Source organism: Corvus cornix, chromosome 1 (genome assembly GCF_000738735.6).
Source record: "Corvus cornix cornix isolate S_Up_H32 chromosome 1, ASM73873v5, whole genome shotgun sequence".
Lineage (NCBI taxonomy): Eukaryota > Metazoa > Chordata > Aves > Passeriformes > Corvidae > Corvus > Corvus cornix.
The window spans coordinates 66,713,987-66,734,239 of NC_046332.1; the positions used below are offsets into that span (position 1 = coordinate 66,713,987).

At 37.5% G+C, this 20,253-nt stretch overlaps 2 protein-coding genes across 2 annotated transcripts in view; one reads left to right on the plus strand and one right to left on the minus strand.

The window, feature by feature from the left end:
• Positions 1-109: 109 nt before the first annotated feature.
• Positions 110-20,214, minus strand: DIS3 (DIS3 homolog, exosome endoribonuclease and 3'-5' exoribonuclease). The gene is made up of 21 exons (XM_039568369.1): positions 19,918-20,214; positions 17,622-17,779; positions 16,687-16,880; positions 16,501-16,574; positions 15,242-15,409; positions 14,170-14,334; positions 13,154-13,267; positions 12,932-13,069; positions 11,735-11,881; positions 10,397-10,513; positions 9,483-9,584; positions 8,815-8,879; positions 8,630-8,714; positions 7,913-8,040; positions 7,369-7,455; positions 6,563-6,719; positions 4,774-4,988; positions 3,545-3,713; positions 2,987-3,145; positions 2,457-2,579; positions 110-419 (listed from the first exon to the last, which is right to left on the minus strand). Exons 1-21 carry the CDS (start codon positions 20,152-20,154, stop codon positions 330-332), a joined length of 2,892 nt encoding a protein of 963 aa, XP_039424303.1. The 5' UTR covers positions 20,155-20,214; the 3' UTR covers positions 110-329.
• PIBF1 (progesterone immunomodulatory binding factor 1) overlaps positions 19,810-20,253 on the plus strand; it is a 107,123-nt gene continuing 106,679 nt past the window's right edge. Inside the window, exon 1 of the mRNA XM_039570142.1 lies at positions 19,810-19,932. The gene's annotated coding sequence lies outside the window, so the exon portion shown is untranslated. The remainder of the gene's footprint in view (positions 19,933-20,253) is intronic.

The following is a 20,253-nucleotide window of genomic DNA, read 5'->3' on the forward strand; positions in this document are numbered from 1 at the left end:
TTGTTCAATTACTTCTTTCAGTTCTGAGGTGCTAAAGAGAATGCACTGAAGTGCTGACTTCTGTCAGACTCTCAAACCAGATATTAACAAGAAACTCTACAATCACCTCTTCACTTTGCAGAAATATTTATTTTCACCCACAGGACAAAGGTGTAGATATACATTCTTTTAAAACGTTCTGCATTCATAGTCATATAAAAGTAGTTTTAAAAAAATTCTTTACAGATTATTAAAATGTGTATTTCAAAAGTAAACAAAACCTGCTTCTAGCATTTTGCCCATAGGGTAGATGCAAGTACTTGTGATTTCTTCTTGAATCTAAAATCCAGCTATTTTTGTAGCTTCTTTTTCTTTTTCTCTGGTTCATCCTTGCTGCTTGCCTCTGCAGACAGACTTGCAGGCATATCATTTCCTAATATCTACAGTAAGAAAAGAACAGAAGTCAGAAAATTTTTATTCAATTTTTACTATCCTGGTAAAACTTGAGTTTACTTTACAGACCTTTTACAAACACTGTGTCAACCATCAGAAACTTCTGATTTAGAAAATCACCTAAAAGAGGGCCTACCATCTTAGAACAATCACAGGTACAACACTCACCTGAAATAAAAGCTGAAAAAGGCAAAGAGAAGCAGCAGCACCACGCCTGACAAAGCCAGTAGGTTGTCTGCACCCCACCTATCAGCTTGCATTAGCCTTACTCTGTCTGTTTTCAAAGTGTCCCTCTGACTAGAGTCATGGCCATAGGATTGTTCCTGAGTCATGCCCCCAAAAGAAGCTCTTGACAAGCTCTAGAGTTGGTGAGCACAAGCAGAGGGCAGCTCAGCATGTGAATGCACAACAGGATACAAGGGTTCATTTCTGCTACAACTTTCATTGTCTACTCCCAGTTTTTGAAATCATAGGGATTAAACTCAACACAGACTGGGGCTGAACAGATTGAGAGCAGCCCTGCTGAGAAGGGCTTGGGGGTGCTGGTGGATGACAGGCGGGATATGACCCAGCCATGGGCACTTGCAGCCTAGAAAGCCAAACATGTCCTGGGCTGCATCCAAAGCAGCGTGGGCAGCAGGGCCAGGGAGAGGATTCTGCATCTCTCTTCTGCTCTGGAGAGACCCCACCTCCATTGCTACATCCAGCTCTGGGGTCCCAGCATAGGAAAGACATGGACCTGTTGAACCGAGTCCCCAGGAGGGCCATAAAAATGATCAGAGGGCTGGAGCAGCTCTCCTGTGAGAAAATGCTGATAAGAGACGGGGTTGTTAAGCCTGGAGAAGATGTTCTAGGGAGACCTTTGAGCAGCCTTCCAGCACCTGAAAGGGGACCCTACAAGAAGACTGGAGAGGGACTCTTCACACAGGCATCCAGTGCCAGGAAAAGGGGGGAATGGCTTCCCCTCCCTTGCCCCCACCCCCCCCAGCTGAAAGAGGGTAGGTTTCATTTAGGTATTAGGAAAAAATTCTTTACTCTGTGTGATGAGGCACTGGAGCAGGTTTCCCAGAGAAGACGTGGATGCTCCCATGCCTGGAAGTGTTCAAGGCCAGGCTGGATGGGGTTTTGAGCAAACTGATCTCATGAAAGGTGTCCCTGCCCGTGGCAGGGAGGTTGGAACTAGATGATCTTTAAAAGTCACTTGTGACCCAAACCATTCTATGGTTCAAGCTCATACAACAGCTCAAAGGTCAGAATATATTTACATGTGTTTGGGAGCATCATTTCTCAAGGAAAAAAAAAGCCATAGTTTTGACTGTATAAACAAAAAGAAGCTCTTACTTATTTTGGGTTGTCTTTTTCCTCTGAGATTAGGGTTACTGAATTGCTGCAATCATCTTGTTTACCAAGGAAGTCCCATGTACCTTGCTCTAAGAGCACAATCTTGTAATGTTATGTAAAATACTTATCAAGCATGAAGTGTGAGAGCAGAAAAAAAATCCCAGTGTCCCAAATGCACGAAGAAACTAGAACTGAAAAGTCTTGCGACTAGAGACCATTATTAGGACATTACAGTTCCTGTAACATTATCAAGAGAGAATTTTTATATTATGGGAGTTGTAAGACAGAACTGCCATTGACAGCCAGCAATTATACAGTTTTCTTCTGAGTCACCCATCACAGCTACACTGTAATTCACTGGAGCAAAGAGGAGACCCTACCGAATTTTGGCAGATTTTCAGAGGGGCATTTGATTACAGAACTGTGAAATTCAATACATTACTTCAGCAAATCATCATCTTTCCCAACAGTGGAATATCCTAATGGGCCCAGAACGGAAGTTTAATTTATTCTTTTCAACAACACAGTGAAGACCTGTGTTTTGTTGAGTGTGAGTATGAAGCTATCATTACAAGCTGCTGCTAAATTATGTTTTTTCTTCTGGGTTAAATTTCAATTTTACCACATGATGATTTTTTAACATTACTGAAGGATAATACGGTTCTAAGAATTTTGTGCCTTACCTTGGGTTCTACCAAGACCATCCGCATTTTCTGATGCTGGATGTTGGAATCATCTAACATAATGTTCACTTTCACTTTATCAAATACACGTAATGTTGTGTCTTCCACAGTAAGTGATGGCACCTGAAAGTTCAAATTTTGTATAAATACTCACTGTTTGCAATGTCTGTTTTTATACAAATAAACATTTTTGTATGAAAATATCACTGCTACATGTAAATAAAAATAACCAAAAATTACTGTAGTGAATATTCAGTGTTGTAGCATGTGGTATATACATTTTTTGCAGTAAAGATAATTAGATGTCAGTACTACCTCTTACAGAAACACATTCCTGTCAGAACCTACCTATTTAAACTTAGAAAGATTATAGTGGCACTACTACTAGAGGTTAATAAACTTGCATTTAGAAAAGCCTTTCTTACCCTTCTAAATCCAGCTAAAATAGATTTTAGCCATTCTGCTCACTTACCAAATCAAAAAATAAAGGTGTTTAAGAACAAACCTTAAGAATAATAATAAGAACATACCTCACTGTTGTACTCCAGTTTTGGTGTTGGTTTGTCTTTTTCTTCAAAGAAGACTGTTCCTTCTAACCCATACTTGGGAATCAGAACCACAATTGCATTTTTTCTTACAAATAAGATATATGCATCTTCATTTACTACTCCCTTGGTTTTGAAGAACAGCTGTAACCAAAGTAAAACACACAAATAAGAAAAAAATACAGTAGAACATTCTCTTCTCAATTACAAATATACTGTCTCAGAAAAATAAAACATTCAAATACTTAGTGATTTTTAGTGGTAATTCTATACTTAGTGATAATTACACAGCATATCCTGAAAGCAGATTTTAAAAAATCACATAAACCATTTGTAACATTACTGTAGTGTTAAGCATTCATATTTATAAAAGCACAAAACTAAAAGAATCCTCAAGATGCCATTCCAAATTTTTCAGAACAAGCAAAGTAATGTTTAAGCTTTTTGTCAGAAGCATCCCTCAGCCTTTACCATTTCTGCACTCTTGCTTGGTTTTGCACTAGCACTGTCCATAGTTCATCCTAACATCTCAGAACTACTTACCTGTGTATGGAATGCAACAGAGGCCCTTTGTGCATATTGGGCCATTTTATGTCGGTAATTGAGATTTTTACACATCTCTGCCAGTTTGTGTTTGTCTGTAAGTTCTGGATAAGTACTGTCTGCTCCTATGGCCACTGCCAAAAGCCGATGGACTATGATATCAGCATACCTGTAAAGATGAGGTTACAATCATCAATGACATAGTAAGACAGTTTTTAAAAATTAATAAAAAAGTTTCTGAACATACGTTTGTTTTTGTGAATCATACAGATTTAAGTTTTTGTAATAATGACAGTCTGCTGGCAACGCCCTCTATTAATTCAGCATCCATCTCTTTGCTGACCAAAGATGCACTGCAGAGCCAGAATACTGTTATGCTCTTTGCTAAAATAAATTCTTTATTGTACCAAGAGAGCCTGTATTGTTGAATGTTTGCAAAAAAAGAAACAAAGTTTTATTTTTGGACTGAAGAATGATCTTTCACCATGGCATTTTAAGCCAATCCCTCTTCCCTTTCCCATGAAATTAGACAAATTTAGTGTAGAATAGTATTTCAATGCCATTGATCTGCAAAGCATAATTGTATTTGAACTTCTTGTTGCATAACTTATTATAATGTCAGCGAGGAAGTTTTTAATGCAGCTGGTAAGAACTAAAATTTGCCCTTTGGACTCCTAGAAGTTCCACAAATTATCCATATGAATGCATAGGAACTTTAATTCACATCTAAGGATTTCACTTGAAATATTTCTGAGGAGTACAGTGACAGTTATTTTCTTCAAAACTCAGTTACTTTTCCAAGTAGTATGATTTCATTACAAGGCAACAGCTACGTTACCAGGTTTCCAATTACCAGTGTTTTCATATGTAAAATACAGTTTCAAAATTTAAACACAGCTTCCATCTGAAAAATGACTGAGCAAACTCTGCCTCAGTCTCTGGCTAAGACTAAAGCTGACTGACCCCGAAGTGCATTTCTATGCCAGGCATCTGCATTAGGGATGTATTCCTATTATTCTTGTAAGTACTTTTAAAAAATGTTACTAAACCTTAGGAGTCATGGACAGTAAACCCAGGAGTGTACATGAGGATGGACCACCAAGCCACTGCTGTTTCAACTGAAATCTAACACTGAACAGAAACTTTGTTTTTAAATGGACACCACCACAATTTCTTGGCAAATAAATCACGTATTTCTTTTCTCTGAAACTTTTATAAAAGACAAGTACCTTCGAATAGGCGAGGTAAAGTGGGTATAAATAGGTGAGGCTAAACCATAGTGATGAAAATCACTATCCATTCCTGAGCAGAAATAAACAGCTTGCATCATGCAGCGAGTGGCCAAAATTCGCAGCAGTGTATTTAGGTAGGGGAATGTAGGAGATTCAGCTTTGTCTAATGATTCAGCTAAAGCCTTTGCTGAATCTGTCTTAATTTCCAAATTCTGGAAAGAGAGAAGAAATAAAAAAGGTCAGGTATTACTAGCAAATATTAAGAATATAAGCAGAAATATAACAGCTACTTCTAGGATTATCTTAGCAACCGGCACAAGTATCACACCTAATAATGTGATGGAATGCCACTATTACAAAAGCAAACAAACAAAATCCATGCACAGGTCCCTCCCTCATTATTACTAGTGATCTATGCAAAAAATGAAATAGTGAGTCAGTAGCCTAGGAATTCAGAAAAGACACCCATTCTCAACTGAGAAATACTTTATGCCAATATTAATGAGGTTTTATTTCCTTTGGTTTGATTTTTCTATCCCTTTATTTAATCAGAAAGAATGTAAAAAAACCCCCGTGTATTTATGCCACACACAGATTCTCATCCAAGCACAAGGTAAGTAATTGACTTTATGGTATTTCCTCTGCAAAATGATTAGAATGAATACTCGGAAAAGTGACATGTAAAACTAGTACTGTGTACTAGTACATTTTGCTCCCTGTTTGCCAGTGTTCTCTGATAAAAATTCAGTTAGTGTGAAAATACATAATGCATTTTTAATTTTCAGAAACAAGGTAAATTTCAGCACATGATCAGTTGAATGCTCTTTCCTTCAAATACAGCACTGACAATGAAGTTTGATCCAGAGATCAAATTATGCCTGTATTATGGTAAGATAATTGCACATTTAGTAAAAAAGTAAATATAGCATATTAATAACTAATTGTGATGGTTGTGTCAAAAGTAGTAAAAAAGCCACTTTGGTTTATTTAAAAGAATGTTTATCTATGCACAGGAATTTAGCTTTCCAAATAAAACAGTACTTTAAAAATAATTTTCAGGACACAAATGAAATAATTATCATTATTCCAGTTTTATAGCAGTGGAAAATTAAATGGGCTAGGTTTAGACTTGTCTATTTATGTCACACTGAGCGAATCTGGGAGCTTCTCTCTTGTCCATAAGAAAAAAAAAATGGGGTGGAGAAAGAGTTGAAGGGAAAAGAAATATGAATGCACATCACAGTAACTACAGAGTTACAAGTTTAGCTCAGATCAAATATCCTGAAACTGGAGAAGTCATTTTTTCTGTTCAGACTCCTTAATTACACTGGACTTACTTCAGACTAAATAAGCCTCTAGCTGATCTATGGAGAGGATGGAAACTATAAACACATTTTCTTACTTCCTGACTTTAAGAGAAACATATTATTTCATGTGACTGAACAATTTCTAAGTACATCAATAATGTATGTGATCCAAAGCCAAAAACTGGCTCAAAAATCACGTGACTTGGAGAGGAGAAACATTCACAGCTCACAAGTGCTACAAGGCAAGATTTAAGACACTGATTTGTTTTCTTTACCTAAGAAAGGGTCTAAAAAGTGTAAGACTCTTCTTTTCACCTAGAGGTACAATTATCCTGCTACAAATACCAGTGATTTCAAAGTGTAGCCGATAAACTTTCAAAATACGGCTTTCCAGCCCTTATTCCTGAGTAAGTGGCCAACCAGAGAGAAAATATAGTTTTTCATAGTTAATTCACTTAATTAATAAGGTAAAAACTTGCCTTGGACTTTGCAGACTTCACAAGGATGTCATAATTTGATGGGGGAGGAGCAGGATGTTTCCGGAGCAAGGCAAACTCTGGGAACTCATCATAAATTTTTTGTGCAACAGAAATGTTGGCAAGCAACATGAACTCTTCAACCATGGAATTTGTCTCTCTATCAAGATAAACATTTTATATTGTTAAAAGCATTAGACATTTACTTTGAGTGCCTAATGAAGAAACATTCCACCATCCTAACAATGTTGTATAATATTAACTAGTGGTTTTGAACATTTATACGAGTAGGCAAGCAATTTTAAGATTAAAACCAATGCATATTAAGTTCCAAATACTCAATCGGAAGAAAAAAAAATCCCTGAAATATTCTAAAACATTAAAGAAAAATGCTCATTAAAATGCCTGAAAAGACCAAGAGATAACCTCTTGACCTCTTTCTGAGAAGTTCACATATGAAGCATACAGTTCAAGACTTGCTAAATAAATACCACAGTAAAATAGAGGAATTCTCTTTTTGAGGATCAGCTTGACCAAAGAAGTTGTGGATGCTCTATCAATGGATGTGTTCAAGCCCAGGCTGGGTGAGGCTTTAAGCAACCTGGTCTAGTGGAAACTGTCTGGGCCCCTGGCAGTGTCGCTAGAACTAGATAGGCTTTCAAGGTCCTTTCCACCTCAAACCATCCTCTAATTCTATGACTGTCCTGCACTATTATAAGAACTTCATACACTATTAACTAAATGTTGCTACTTAAACATGTCTTTAATTCCATCCCTACTCTGAATTAACTAATAAATAAAATGCATACTTGAGCTCCTTAGTCTGCAGATCAATAGGATCGTGAGTTTCACTGTCCATGTGGAAACGAACTTCTGGTGATGCAAGTGTCAAGGCTCTGGAAGACATTAAGTGGTATTAAAAAATTACAGTAAAGCAGACAGAGCCGCTGAGCTGCAAGCCTGTAACATCACCTGGGTTATCACGACACTATAACTTAAAATTAGCAGAAATTAAAAATAAAATCATGGAATTAATGTTCAAATTTGCAGGAAACGTCATGTGAATACACACCATAGAAGCTCCTAAAATTTCAAACACTACTCCTCTAGTTGTGTTTTTATGACTCTATGAGATCCATATTGATTGATCTTGTGGAGAAAAAGTTAATATCCCAAGTTTATATTTTTTGGGAAATAAGGATAGGCATTCTTATACAAATCAAAATGGCAAAATACTTCTCTTCCACAAGATTTTCACTAAAAAATGGACACATAACCATTACATATTTTGACAGCAAGAACAGTCAGAAAGAATGGTGGGGGAAAAGGCAACAGGTACCCTGCATGGCTTACCCATTATCAATTCTTTTCTTCTTCAGAACTTTTGCTAATTTGTTTAGTCCACGTAGGCTGGTAGTAATGGCATCATTCATAGTTGCTGAATCAATTCTCATCTGTGCTTCAGCATATGTAAGAGAAGCCTTGAAGAGGTTAAGAAAAAACAGACATCATGATACATAATTGAACACTCCAAAAAGAAAACCATAGTTCCTTCTGTCTTGCAGAAAGTGCAGCTTGCTATCGGTAACTTGGTTCACAATAATACAAAGCTTTGCATTCAATATCTAAATGTCTGCTATTCACAAAGAACAATGGACATACGAGGACAGATCTACGCAAGATACTAAGATACACCAGGCATTTACAGTGGGGTTGTTTTTTGCTGATCACATGTATTTCATATATTAGAGGTCTAATTTTCAGAAATGTATTGAACATCTACAGAATCCACTGAATTTAACTGACTAGATGGTATATATCAGCCATGTCCTATATACATCATACACAGAGTAACTGCACACATAAACACTGCAGCCTTAGAGGTTGAGAAGGACATGGGAGAATCAAACATTTTCTTTATTTTTAGTATTTCAGTACCATTTTCTAATTCTAATAAAATATAAATCATTAATCAGAAAGAAGACTTTTTAATCAAGTCTGTTGATCATTGTTTTTATAATACAATTTACAGCTTTTTTTCAGAATTATAGTAATATTTACATGACTAACCTTGGAATTAATAATACTCTTTGTAAATCTAGTTTTTAGAATCTCAGCCTTATGGTTCATCTCCCATATGCATGAAAATGCAAGCCTATGGGAGAGAGAGAGAAGGAGGGGAAAATCTGTTAAAATGCATACATAAACATCTGTAGTTTCTTGCCAGGATTATAGTACAGATCATATACATATACCTGTCCACATTAGATCTCAGGGAGCATAAGTTGGAACTAAGTAGCTCTGGAACCATATCAATCCTCTGCAAAGTAAAGAATAAAAATCAGTACTTTATAAGTTAGTATTTTAACTTCCTGATTTTCAATATAATAAAAGCTTGAAGATAATAATTATTTTTTTGACAAGAAAGCTCAGGTTTCTGAAAGAAAAGTAAACCACCTTAAGAAAATTCATTCCAAGATTCATTTTAATTATCATCTTTTTAGTAACAGTGATTTCTGAAAAGAAATCGTGGTCTGGAAGAAACAAACAGGACTAAGCCTACAGTGTTAATGAATGCAAATCATAGGAAACTTCAGAGATTTAGCTATGACAAAAAAAGCAGAAAACCAATGGAAAAGGCAAAACCAGGCCACTTCTGCAATTTCATACTGGAATTGAAGCAGTATTCCAGTTTCAGAAGCACATGCTAATAATGCTTCAAACCAGAGTTGAATGGGATATTGTCCAGATAATGGCTTTTTAAAGATAAAAAGGAAAATAAAATTGTCTTAGACAAATTGTCTATTTTTTTTTCCTCCTTAGTTCAGAGATGTTCAGAGATGATTCATTCCAAAGAATTAAAAGAGGAAAGCAATGAAAATCCAACCATTTAATCGTACAAGAAGCTGTAGAAAACAATTACTTTTTCACACAGATACACTGTTGTTCCTCTTTTTACTGACTCCTCATCCAAAGCATTTCCTGGGCGAATAAAATGACTGACATCTGCAATATGTACACCAACCTAGAAAACAAGCATCACGTTATGCACCTCATGAAACAGAAACAGTTTTCAGAGTGAAATAAACTTTCCCACATTTTTACAAACCAATTTATCCATTCCCAGTTCCTTTCAGCAGCTCCCATATTTCATAAAAAGAACAGTTAAAACCTATCATACTAAAAAAAAGAACGGTCGCATCAATTATTCAAAAAAAGAGCATTTGTACATTTAGGGGAAAGTTATATTCACTACAAATGCAACTCTTCTTTGCCTGAGGGCTCAAATAACCACCTTCATGTTCTTCAAGACTCACTGCAAATTTGTTTTTGCTTTTCTGTTTGCTAGACCTTCCACTCTGGCACAACCTGCTATTACAATTCCCAATTAATTTCTAAAGAAGACAATCTGACTAAATCAGATATAAGGGGGTACAGAGCTGGTGTTAAGCCCGTAGCTTTTAACTGCCTTTTTTTAAAATTAAACATTAATTCCATAGGCATTACACCAGTATCTTAACTTTTTCTATGATAGCTCCTTATCCTAGCTGTAAATATCCTTGTTTATAATACTCAGGTGAAGCAGTAAATAAATTTTATGTTAAATTCTCATGCTAAATGAAGATAAAGCAGGGTGAATTTAGAAGACACTAAATTCCCACTTTTGACACTGACCTAATGCAAATCAACTCTTTTTATTACCATCTGGCAGCTGTGCAAACACCATTAATTTATTTATAACAGATCTGGAGCTTTGCACATGTCATTTACCACTACTGCACTGTTTGTAAAATAAAGGAACAAGTAAATAAATAAATGACTGGATTGATACAATACCTCTAGATTTCCATTCTCCATTTCTCTACAATGTAATGCATCATCAATATCTGTACAACCAGGAGGATCAACACTACAAACATTCAGATGCCTTAAGTCCTCCCTGTGTTTCATATCCTGAAATTCAAAAGAAGCAAAAAATTGTTTTCAAGAACACCTTCCTTTCCATAGTAAAAATAATCATTTGAGAAAGGCAAGATCTTCCCAAGGAACGAAGCATTTTCAGAATGTTTGTTTTGCTTTGGGAATTATTTCTGTTTGTTTGTTTTAGGACAAGAACAAAACAGATATGCAGAAACTACAATGATAAAAAAAAAACCCACAGAAGATCAAGTACTAAATTTTTTTTTGGTTTACAGAAGTGAGGAAGAGAATCAGAATACAACCATAGTTTTATCATGATCTTAGAATTAGCAGGACTAGGAATCGAGACTTTTTAAAGTGAAATTTTGACTGAAATCCAGCTGAATGACTTGTCTTGGATATGACTGCTCCTAAGTCTAGCTTTCTAAGGCTTAGATGTCTAGATAGTTGAAAAGAACTGCACACTTTAGAAGTATCTACCCTTGCAAAATGGCTACAAAAAGATCTCTTAGACTAGACAACTGATTTTTAGAGAGCTAATTTACACAAAGATCCCTTGTGTTTCAACATTCAGAAAAAAAAAGGAGTAGGTAGTAAATTATAATAGAAGTAGCCAACCTCCAGGAGATTAAAACACAAACCCGAAAACACTCAGCCCAACCCAAATCAAAAAATATCGTGCTCAAATTGTTTCCTAATGACATTTTCCTGTAACTTCTAAAGCAACCATTTCCTGTATTTAAGCTACTGTGGAAAATGTAAAATTCACTAACTGTATTTGAATGAGTAATTCTGCAAACACAAATTTCTCTTTCTTTAATTACTGTATTACAGCAGAAATATATTAAAGTCTCCATGCCTCAGACTAATTGGGATGACACATAGGCTGCCGTATTTGGTTACAAAGCTATTTTGCATGATGAAAAACTCCTAGGGATGATTGTATAGTTGCTGGAATTGCAGTCTCTCTCCTTTGCAGAAAACCTTCTTTTATCTTTTTATTCTTTAACAAAACGTGTAGTATCATCTTTATTTTAAAATATTTGTCCTCAACAAACACAGTTTTAGCCAAAATGCAAAAACTTGAAGAGCTCTTATTTCCATTGGAAATCCAGCTGAAAGTTCACACTAAGACAGAACGGTCCTGGACAACATTTCTCGTCTGTATCTGGTGCACTGGGATATTCAAGAATGTCACAGTTTGCATTGAAGGGGAAGGCACAATAATTACCACAATAACTTACGAATTATTACCTCTTCGGTAATGCTCCATGGCATTTTTGGTAGGAAACTAAGGACAGCCTGGGAAAAAGCCTGGTGAGGGACATCATGTTCAAGCAGGAGAACTTCTGTCTCTGTCTCTTTATCTCCAGCGCTTCCCAAATTCTTTACAAAATGACCCTGAGGAATAATACAGGTACATACACGCACACGTATCAAGCAATACCATTGTGTCCAAAACTAAGTATTTGAGAACATTAACCCTTAGGTTATTCTTATATTAAACTACACAGTAGGAGCAATCTTTTTCAATTTGGTTAACTTTCTCACCTTTAAGAGAAATTTAATTTTAAACATTTATTTGATTCTCTAAGTCTGAACCAAGTCCATCCCCCTCCTTTCTTAGAATGGCTCTAAATTCTCCACAATTAAGACTCCAAAAATTATAAACGTGAAATCATTTTTGCAGGAAGGAAAAACCACTGCTGCAAAAACAGCAAAACTAATACACTCTCATTTCTCTATGGGCTTGGCCTTGTGCCACACATCTCACACCCTAATACCACATCAACTCTACCTTATTCCTCACTTCTCTGCAGTAATGCTGACTTTCTCTTAATGCTTCTTCCATATATTCCATGTCCCTTCAGTTCTCTAAACTAGCGGGAGCCACCTGTGCTCCGCTTCATTACAAGCTGTGTATTCCCACATGAGCCCCTTGAAGACTTCAAAACCCGGCTAGTGTTCTACGCAAATGGAAGGCAGGGTCCTCAGTTTCTCATACAGCCTCTGTTACTTACACTGAACCTTTAACTACTTTTAACCTACTGGCAATTTGATTGCATTTGGTGCATTTGTCAAGTATCTGCTAGGACAGTGACTGGTACGCATGAATGAGCAAAATCAGAGCGAAAGATTCACATTTCTAGGAACACAGACTAAAACAACGCAGTCCTTGGTTACTCTGTATAAAGCACCTTAAGTAGCCCATATATGTTTCACTGCAGAACTGGATGAGTAAGCTTTTTAAGCATAACCCCATAGCTGGTGGTAAGACCAAATTAAATCATTTGAGGACTTCCTTAATTTGCACCATCAAATGGCACTCAAAGAATTCAAACTTCATGTCAACACTGTTTGCAGTTACTCAGTGTTGCAGATAATAAATATTTTACCTAAGAACACAAAACATCAGATAGTTAAAAGTTCAGAAGAAAATGCTAAACTTACATTCGGATACCTGGAATTCCTGGGCCAACCATCAATAGCAACAATTATTCTTTGCCCTTCCAATGTATCTGCTTGTCTGGTTTCTATTCGAATGCGAGGAATTCTGCGATCAGCTGGTGTAAACAAATGGCGCCTTGCCTATTAACAACCAGAGAAAGGAACAATTAATTTCCAATTCAAGAAAAAAAAACAACCCTGCACTTAAGTGAATCATTTCCTCACCTCTTTGATCTGTGACTTGGAAAGCATCCCACAATACGGCCGCCAGTTTCGTTTTATAATGCCCACTACTCTTCCCGTAGGCCTCAGCATGTCCTTGTTAACAGAAGTCTTCAGCTGGTAGAACAGGTTAAAAATACAGAACTGTCTGAACTCACGTTTAACTACAGCAGGTAACTTAAACTTTAGTAGCAACATTTTGTAACTCATTATAAATTCTATTATGACTTCATAAATAGAACCTCCTGTGCCTCCCTGTGCTTCGCATAACTTTTAGTATTTTCAGTATGTGACACGACTACTTAGCTGTGAGTTAGCAAAGACAGTGGGAGAAGACAGCGTTCTCAGTTTTTTTCTGCTGTTCTTCATTTTTCTGAAATGATGTCCATTAAGAAAACCCAAACAAATAACATTTTCCATGTTATCTTACAACCTATTATTTTAATTTTTTGGAGTCCTTTTATGCTGCCTGAAAATTCTCCAGTAATTCTCCACATAATCATTAAAAAACGTTCCCATGAAATTCAGTGGAAAGGTAATTTTTAAGAAATTATCTTCTTGTACAAGGCATACATGCGTGTGCACTGCATGCACATGAAGTGGAATTACTGAAAGACCCAAAAATATTTTACAACAGGTTCCAAGTGTATGTATTGCCTATAAAAGGTGCCTCTCGGTATGATACACCACCTGCTCCTACTCTAACAAATCCTAATCTGCACATCAGTATATAAAGATTTACATTATTACATTATTACATGACTACCATTCAGTAACTTTTGGATTTATTAAGCTTAATAAAGTAAAGTGGGAATTTCTAGCAGAGACTAATTAAAAATGATCCATTTTATCCACCATCATGTACTTAACACAACTGTACAATTACAATTAAGTTTCATAATTTCTGTAATCACATTTTATAAAGAGCATATACTAATCTAAAGCCTAACACTGTCAGGGTACCACAGATTTCATCTCTTTCGTAACACCACAGTTAAGAAAAATTTTTTCTTTCATACAATGTTTTCTTTCTCCTCTTCACTTTCAATGCCCTCTTCATTCTGGCCATCATCTTGCAAAACCACGGAGGACGGTGCCACCCATTCATCTTTTGCCAACAGCTCCACGGCTACAACATCTTCATGAATCGCTCGGTTTAAATGTTTCAGTCCCTGTACAATTATCTGGATTTTTTAGAAAACAAAATGGAAATGCAAATATTCATGATGATGAAAACAGAAGACCCAAATCTAAGGAGTGTAACAGAAGAGTAAACACGTGTGACAGGCTCTACATTCCAAAGAACATTTTAAAGCATGTTTGTGATGCAGTTTTTTCCTCTGCCAAGGTTTCTTACAGTACAGATGATCTTACTTCAACATTCCAATTGCTTCTATATGAAATATGTTTTCCCCTGGTTTTTGGGGGTTTAATTAAATCAGACAATCCTATTTTTGCAGGATAGGGGATTCCACATACTACTGAGAATGAGGAATAAAAGAGAGACAAGAGAAGTACCTCCAGCTGCCACAAATAGGGAGGGAGGAGACAACTGCCACTGCTTGGAAACAGCATCTATACATCTGTACCAACTGAGAATCTAGCAGGCAGACAGATGGATTAACTGCTGGGTGGGGAACAGCCCATCTACTCCTCATCAAGCAGGAAAATAGCAGGGGAAACAAAGCAGAACCCCATAAGGGCTCACAACTGTTTTTTTCCTGAAAATCCTCCTACACACTTGCTCCTGTGTCTTTCACTATGCATTTCAAACTGATTTTAAAAGCTGTTACGAGCCAATTGAAAAACTATTAACAACCAAGACTCATCTTTATTTTACCAATTGCTTTATCACACTGTAATTTTAAATACATTATTCTTTTTTCAGAAAGAGCATAGTCAGCATTTCAGCAGTCTATATCCATACAAATAAAAAATGCAAGCACCAGCAAAAACATCAGAAAAAAACCAGAAGAGTAAAAAATTACTAATATGCTCCATTTTAACATATGTCACCATGAAAGAATTAAATTTTAAGTCATTATTAAGGCTAGTTAAAGTTTACAGCATGGAGGTAAAATAAAAACTCACCTCTTTATTTTCTTCAGCATCTCCATGAACCCAAACAGTAGCTTCAAGATAATTCTCTCTGCTTGCCCTGTAAGTTCCTTGGAGGTAAATACCAGATTTTATTCCTTGCTGCAATTTGCTAAGAGGAATATGTTCTGGGAATATTATTTTTCCACCTTCTATTTCTTTCTTTAGGAAAAAAGAAAAAAAAGAGAGGAAATTTTCAGTATTTTATATTCATGTTAATTTCAAAACCAAGCTCAGGAACACGACACACTGAAGCTAACAAACTACCTAATGTAACTGTGTGTAGGTATGAAAAATGAACAATAATGAAAAATTGTTATTAAGCAGTACTTTTCCTAATGAATCATCAAAAGCATAAAAATATGGCAATCATAGAAACTTTTCCTGTTTTCCTGCACTTACTTAAAAATATACTGGACAATTTTATGTTGATTTGGATACAGTGATTAAACAGCCACTTAACAAAGAAAGATTAGCGTAGCAAAGAGTATGGTGCAGAGTGTATCTACTGTAAGCTATAGAAAGCATTATGAAAATACATTACTGTGACTAAACTTTGGAGCAGTCAGACAACTGCTTACACCTGAATGATCTACAGTTAACTGCTGAGAACACCTGAGCCCTCCACTTTCTTCCTCCACTCTTGCATAGAGGTCTATTCTGTTAAAACTAACTCTGATGAAATTAACTTTCCCATTTTTGTGGCGAGTGTTCAGCTTTATCAGTTGTTTGTCAACATATAAGCCTTTGTGTTTATTCTGATAAACACAAAGCACAAGCAAGTAGAAGAGGATGTAGCTCAACTCTGAGCTGCAGCCTGCATTTATGTCAACTTCACTATCACCAAAAGAAAATGTTTTTGATCTATAACATAGATTTCCCAGCAGACACGAAACAAAGATCTAAATGGTTTGCAATATATTTTGGTTTTATTTTGTTCCAATTATTTCTCATATTTATACACTTTATTTAACCTACTGTTATTATTCTCATCTTCACAACAGTTAACTAAAGCAACTGGCTTTTTACAGATAACAAGATACATACTAACAGGCATATAAGCAGGACTGAAAATGGCTGCAATATTTCCTTTTTACTTTTCAGTTGTGAAAAAGTTAAATTGCCAAAATGGTAATAAAGTCCAGACTCCTTGTATTCTAAACTGACGTCAGTACCCTGACACACAGTACGCAATATTATACTACAAGCTATTTGCGATTAATTTATTTTATAAAACGAAAATAAAAACATACCCCTTCATCAGATACACAAGCAAGACGATCTACAAGCTCAGGATTAGCTGTCAAGCTTTTTATATATTCCTCACCTAAAAAAGCACACACATAAATATTTATGCAAGAGATGCGTGGGATTTAGGTATGAAGAGACTGCTCGGTTTATTTAACCAATAAATTAAACATACATACTACTTCACTTACATGTATAAGCAGTTATCCCTTCCTCCAGAGCTTTCTCTTTATTAGTTCTGTCATTCGTTAAAAAGACAACTTGAATCTTCTCCTCATCCTCTATTCTCTTCAAGTGTTCATTGTACCATTTCACTGCTACCCGAATGGCTCTGTCATTGCGGTCGTTAGAAGTTTCTCCCCGCTTTTGCTCTATGTACGTTTCTCTAAATAAATTTTAAAAACAAAGGGGGTGCTTGACAAAACAAAACAAATCCCAACATCTATCTATACTTTAAAAAAATTTCCAGACAAGTAAGATCAAGGCTGTTAGGCCAAAAGAATCATTACTGTACCCATTTTTGTAACAGGTGTAACTCTCCTTAGGCCACTAAAAGGCCAAGAAACAGATAGCTAAAGGAAAATAGGAAGGAAGTGTTCATTTCTAATACAACTTTCTCACAGAAAATTGAAGAGGTTTGCATTCATGCTGTTAGAACTATGGATTCAAGATTCCTAGAACTATGGTACTGCAGTATTGGAAACTAATAATGAGCACAAATAAGAGCAAATTAATTGCACCTTCATTTCTTAGAGCTTTCTGTCACTAACTTAAAGGATTTTTGAATTATGCTACACACTAAGCTGACAATATTAATAAAAGCATTGGAGTATGTTTAAAAGGGACACAAAAATGGAAAATCAGTATCCTACTGCTCAAAATAACAGCGCTGTCTGTAAAGCTTATTCAGTATTCTAACCCCCTTTTCATAACATACATAGACTTACATAACTATAAACAGAAAAGCTCCTGGAACATCAACTATTTTCCAACAATATTCCTTAGAAATATACAGTTCTATGACACCAGTGTAATTTTTCTTCCAATCCACATGTTCCAGTTTTGTTTCCCATTTTCTTTTACCAGGTATCAGCAAAACTTTGTCATAACCCATTCCACACCTTACCTGTGATGCTCATTGGTGAAAGAATAGAAATGTTTTTCTGGGTTTTGAATCAGGTCCCTAATTCGCTTGTACACTGGCGCACTCCGATTCCTGACTTCTTGTAGGACTGTCTGCAGCACAATGACATTCTTAATAACAGGATCTTCAAGGATATCAATCTGAGGAACAAAATGAATATGAATTAAAATTGTTGTTTAATTCTATCCAATAATAGGACTTGAAATATTTCCTTGGCTAATATGTGAAAAGCTAACATGAATAATGAATGGCACTACTTCTACCTTTTTCTCTCACTACTGGAAAACTGAACAGTGTATTGAGTGTATTGTTTTCTCCTCTTGTGGGGAAAAAAGTCAAATAGGATTTTCCAGCCTGTCTGTGACCTGAAGTGAAGGACTTATTCTGACTTCCAACAAATTAATCCCCAATGTGTGCAGGATTCCAAACAAATGCAAGGCCAAGTGTACACAACAAATTTTGCTTACATAAAATGGGTTCCTGTAAAATTTACCCTTAGTAAACAAAATGCAACTATGCACAATCTGACAGAAATCTGACATAATTTACAGGCTGTCTGCCTTTGTGAGGAATGCAAGCCATAAAATGGTACCCAACTACTCTTATATAGCTGATGTGCCTATGTATGTGTAGGCTTGAGTTCTCCAGAAAAAATCCCACTGCTAAACTGAAATTTCATCCATGGAGTCAAATCGACGGGAATTCTGCAAACTCCTCTTTGCTTTTGAAAGACCTTTTCCTTTTTAAGGAATTTCATTAAATTTTTCAGCACTTTTCTTTGCCAACTCCTGATACCAAGACCAAGAAATGTGCACTAGAGACCCATGTAATCTATTGGGAGAAGAAGATGGGAGCTTCACTTCCTAAGCTTGTGGCAAGAAACTGTGCAAACCCACCTGCAAAATGAGACAGTAGTAAGTCTCTAGAGGGCACAGCTAAAAGAATTAAAAGCAATACCAGATGGAGCTTCTGTGAACCTGATATTTACATGACCTGAAAGATTTAGAGCTGTGGGAAGAAATCCAGCATTATTCAATGCATAAGCTGAAGCACTAGGCCAAGTCTTACTGTGGCAAATCTGTTTCAGTTTCTAGGCAAAACCCTTCCCTACTGTTACCAAGACTTCCTAATCTCCACTTCTCCAGTTCCTGTCAGCACACCCAGGCATTCTCAGAGCATTCTCTAGGACACACACACAAACTTCACCAACAGACACCAAGAAGTCCATTTGTACGAGGCTGAAAATATCCCCCTGACCTGCTGTTTTGGGACGAAAACCCTTACAACTTTTGGGATCTCTGCTGAAACACACAAGTGTTGTGCCTGTCTCTAGAGTACTCCATGTTAGGATTCATATATTAGTTCCAGTCTCCAAATTCTGCACAGGGCTATTCTACCTTAGCTTTCAATACATAGGTATTGAAAAACAACCAAAGAAAAAACTTAAATATCAAGCTTGGAAATTACTCCCAGCCTCAAAGTCTACTGTCTGCCCTGCTCAGACTCAAACCTTTGCACAGCCATTGGTGGGCTGCAGAGTTAAAGGTGCCCCCGTGCTTCCAGAGTTATACATGGGATGATTTTGCACCTTCTATTCACTACGTGAAATCAACATCACAGTATAAAAAACATAAACCTACATCCTGAAAAACAGAAGAGGCATTCAGAAAAATTCAGTGACCACAGAAGATCCAAAAATTCAGTGATGACACAAAGATCCCAATCGCTATTTCAGAGTCTAACAACTTTCCCTGCTTGAATTTTCATACCCATATCAGACTACAACGAGAAAATTAAATAAATACATACATACTGTTCTTTATTCCTACGATTCAGGCAGAAAAAAAAAGAAACCACAAAAACCAAACCCAACACAACAACAAAAAAGAAAACGACACAACAAGACAAACAAAAAAACCCACAAGCACACACTTTCGCCCCGCATAAAACTGGACCACAGACTAAGACCAGACCAGGCTCGCCGATGCTGCAGCCTTCTCCTCAGGAGCTGGCAGAGGAAGAAAAGACTACCCGGGCAGGGATCAAGCAGCCACAGGAAACAAGGGAGGAGCCAAGCCCGCAGCGCGCTGCCAAACGCGCCTCTCCAGCGGGACGCCGGAATCCACACGGAAACTTACACCCACAGGGATTTAACACGGCCGGCGCGGGGAAGGCTTGAGCCTCCACATGGAGCCCGGCCGGGCCCAGAGGAAGGCAGCGGCGGGCCCTCCCCAGCGCTGAGGCGGCCGCACCATCCGTCCCTCCCGGAGCTGCTGACCTGGTGCAGGAGCAGGTTGGTGTCGGGCAGGACGAAGTGCGGCCCGGGGCAGAGGCTGCTGGCGGGGCCGCTGGGACGCGCCTCCAGCCCGGGCGCGTTCCCGCTGCCGGTGCCGGGCGGGCAGAGGCGGCACGCGGCGGCGCCGCACGCGATGTCATCGCGCAGGTAGTGCTCGCGCACCACCTTCACCACCGCGCCCGCCCGCGTGCGCCTCACGAACGTCCGCGAGGTCAGCATGGCGCGGGGGCCGCGGGGAGCGCGAGGGCGGCGGGAAGCGGCGCGGGAAGCGGGAAGCGCGCGGGAAGCGGGAAGCACGCAGGAAGCGGCGCCCCCGTC

Excerpts from the sequence above, each read along its gene's own strand:
- DIS3 (XM_039568369.1), bottom strand. The coding sequence starts at position 20,154 with ATGCTGACCTCGCGGACGTTCGTGAGGCGCACGCGGGCGGGCGCGGTG. Across the intron at positions 16,881-17,621 it reads TTCACCAATGAGCATCACAG|AGAAACGTACATAGAGCAAA; the intron begins GTAAGGTGTGGA and ends AAATTTATTTAG. Across the intron at positions 13,268-14,169 it reads AAGAGGAGAAAGAAAACATT|CTGAAGACTTCTGTTAACAA; the intron begins GTATGAAAGAAA and ends CTGTTCTACCAG.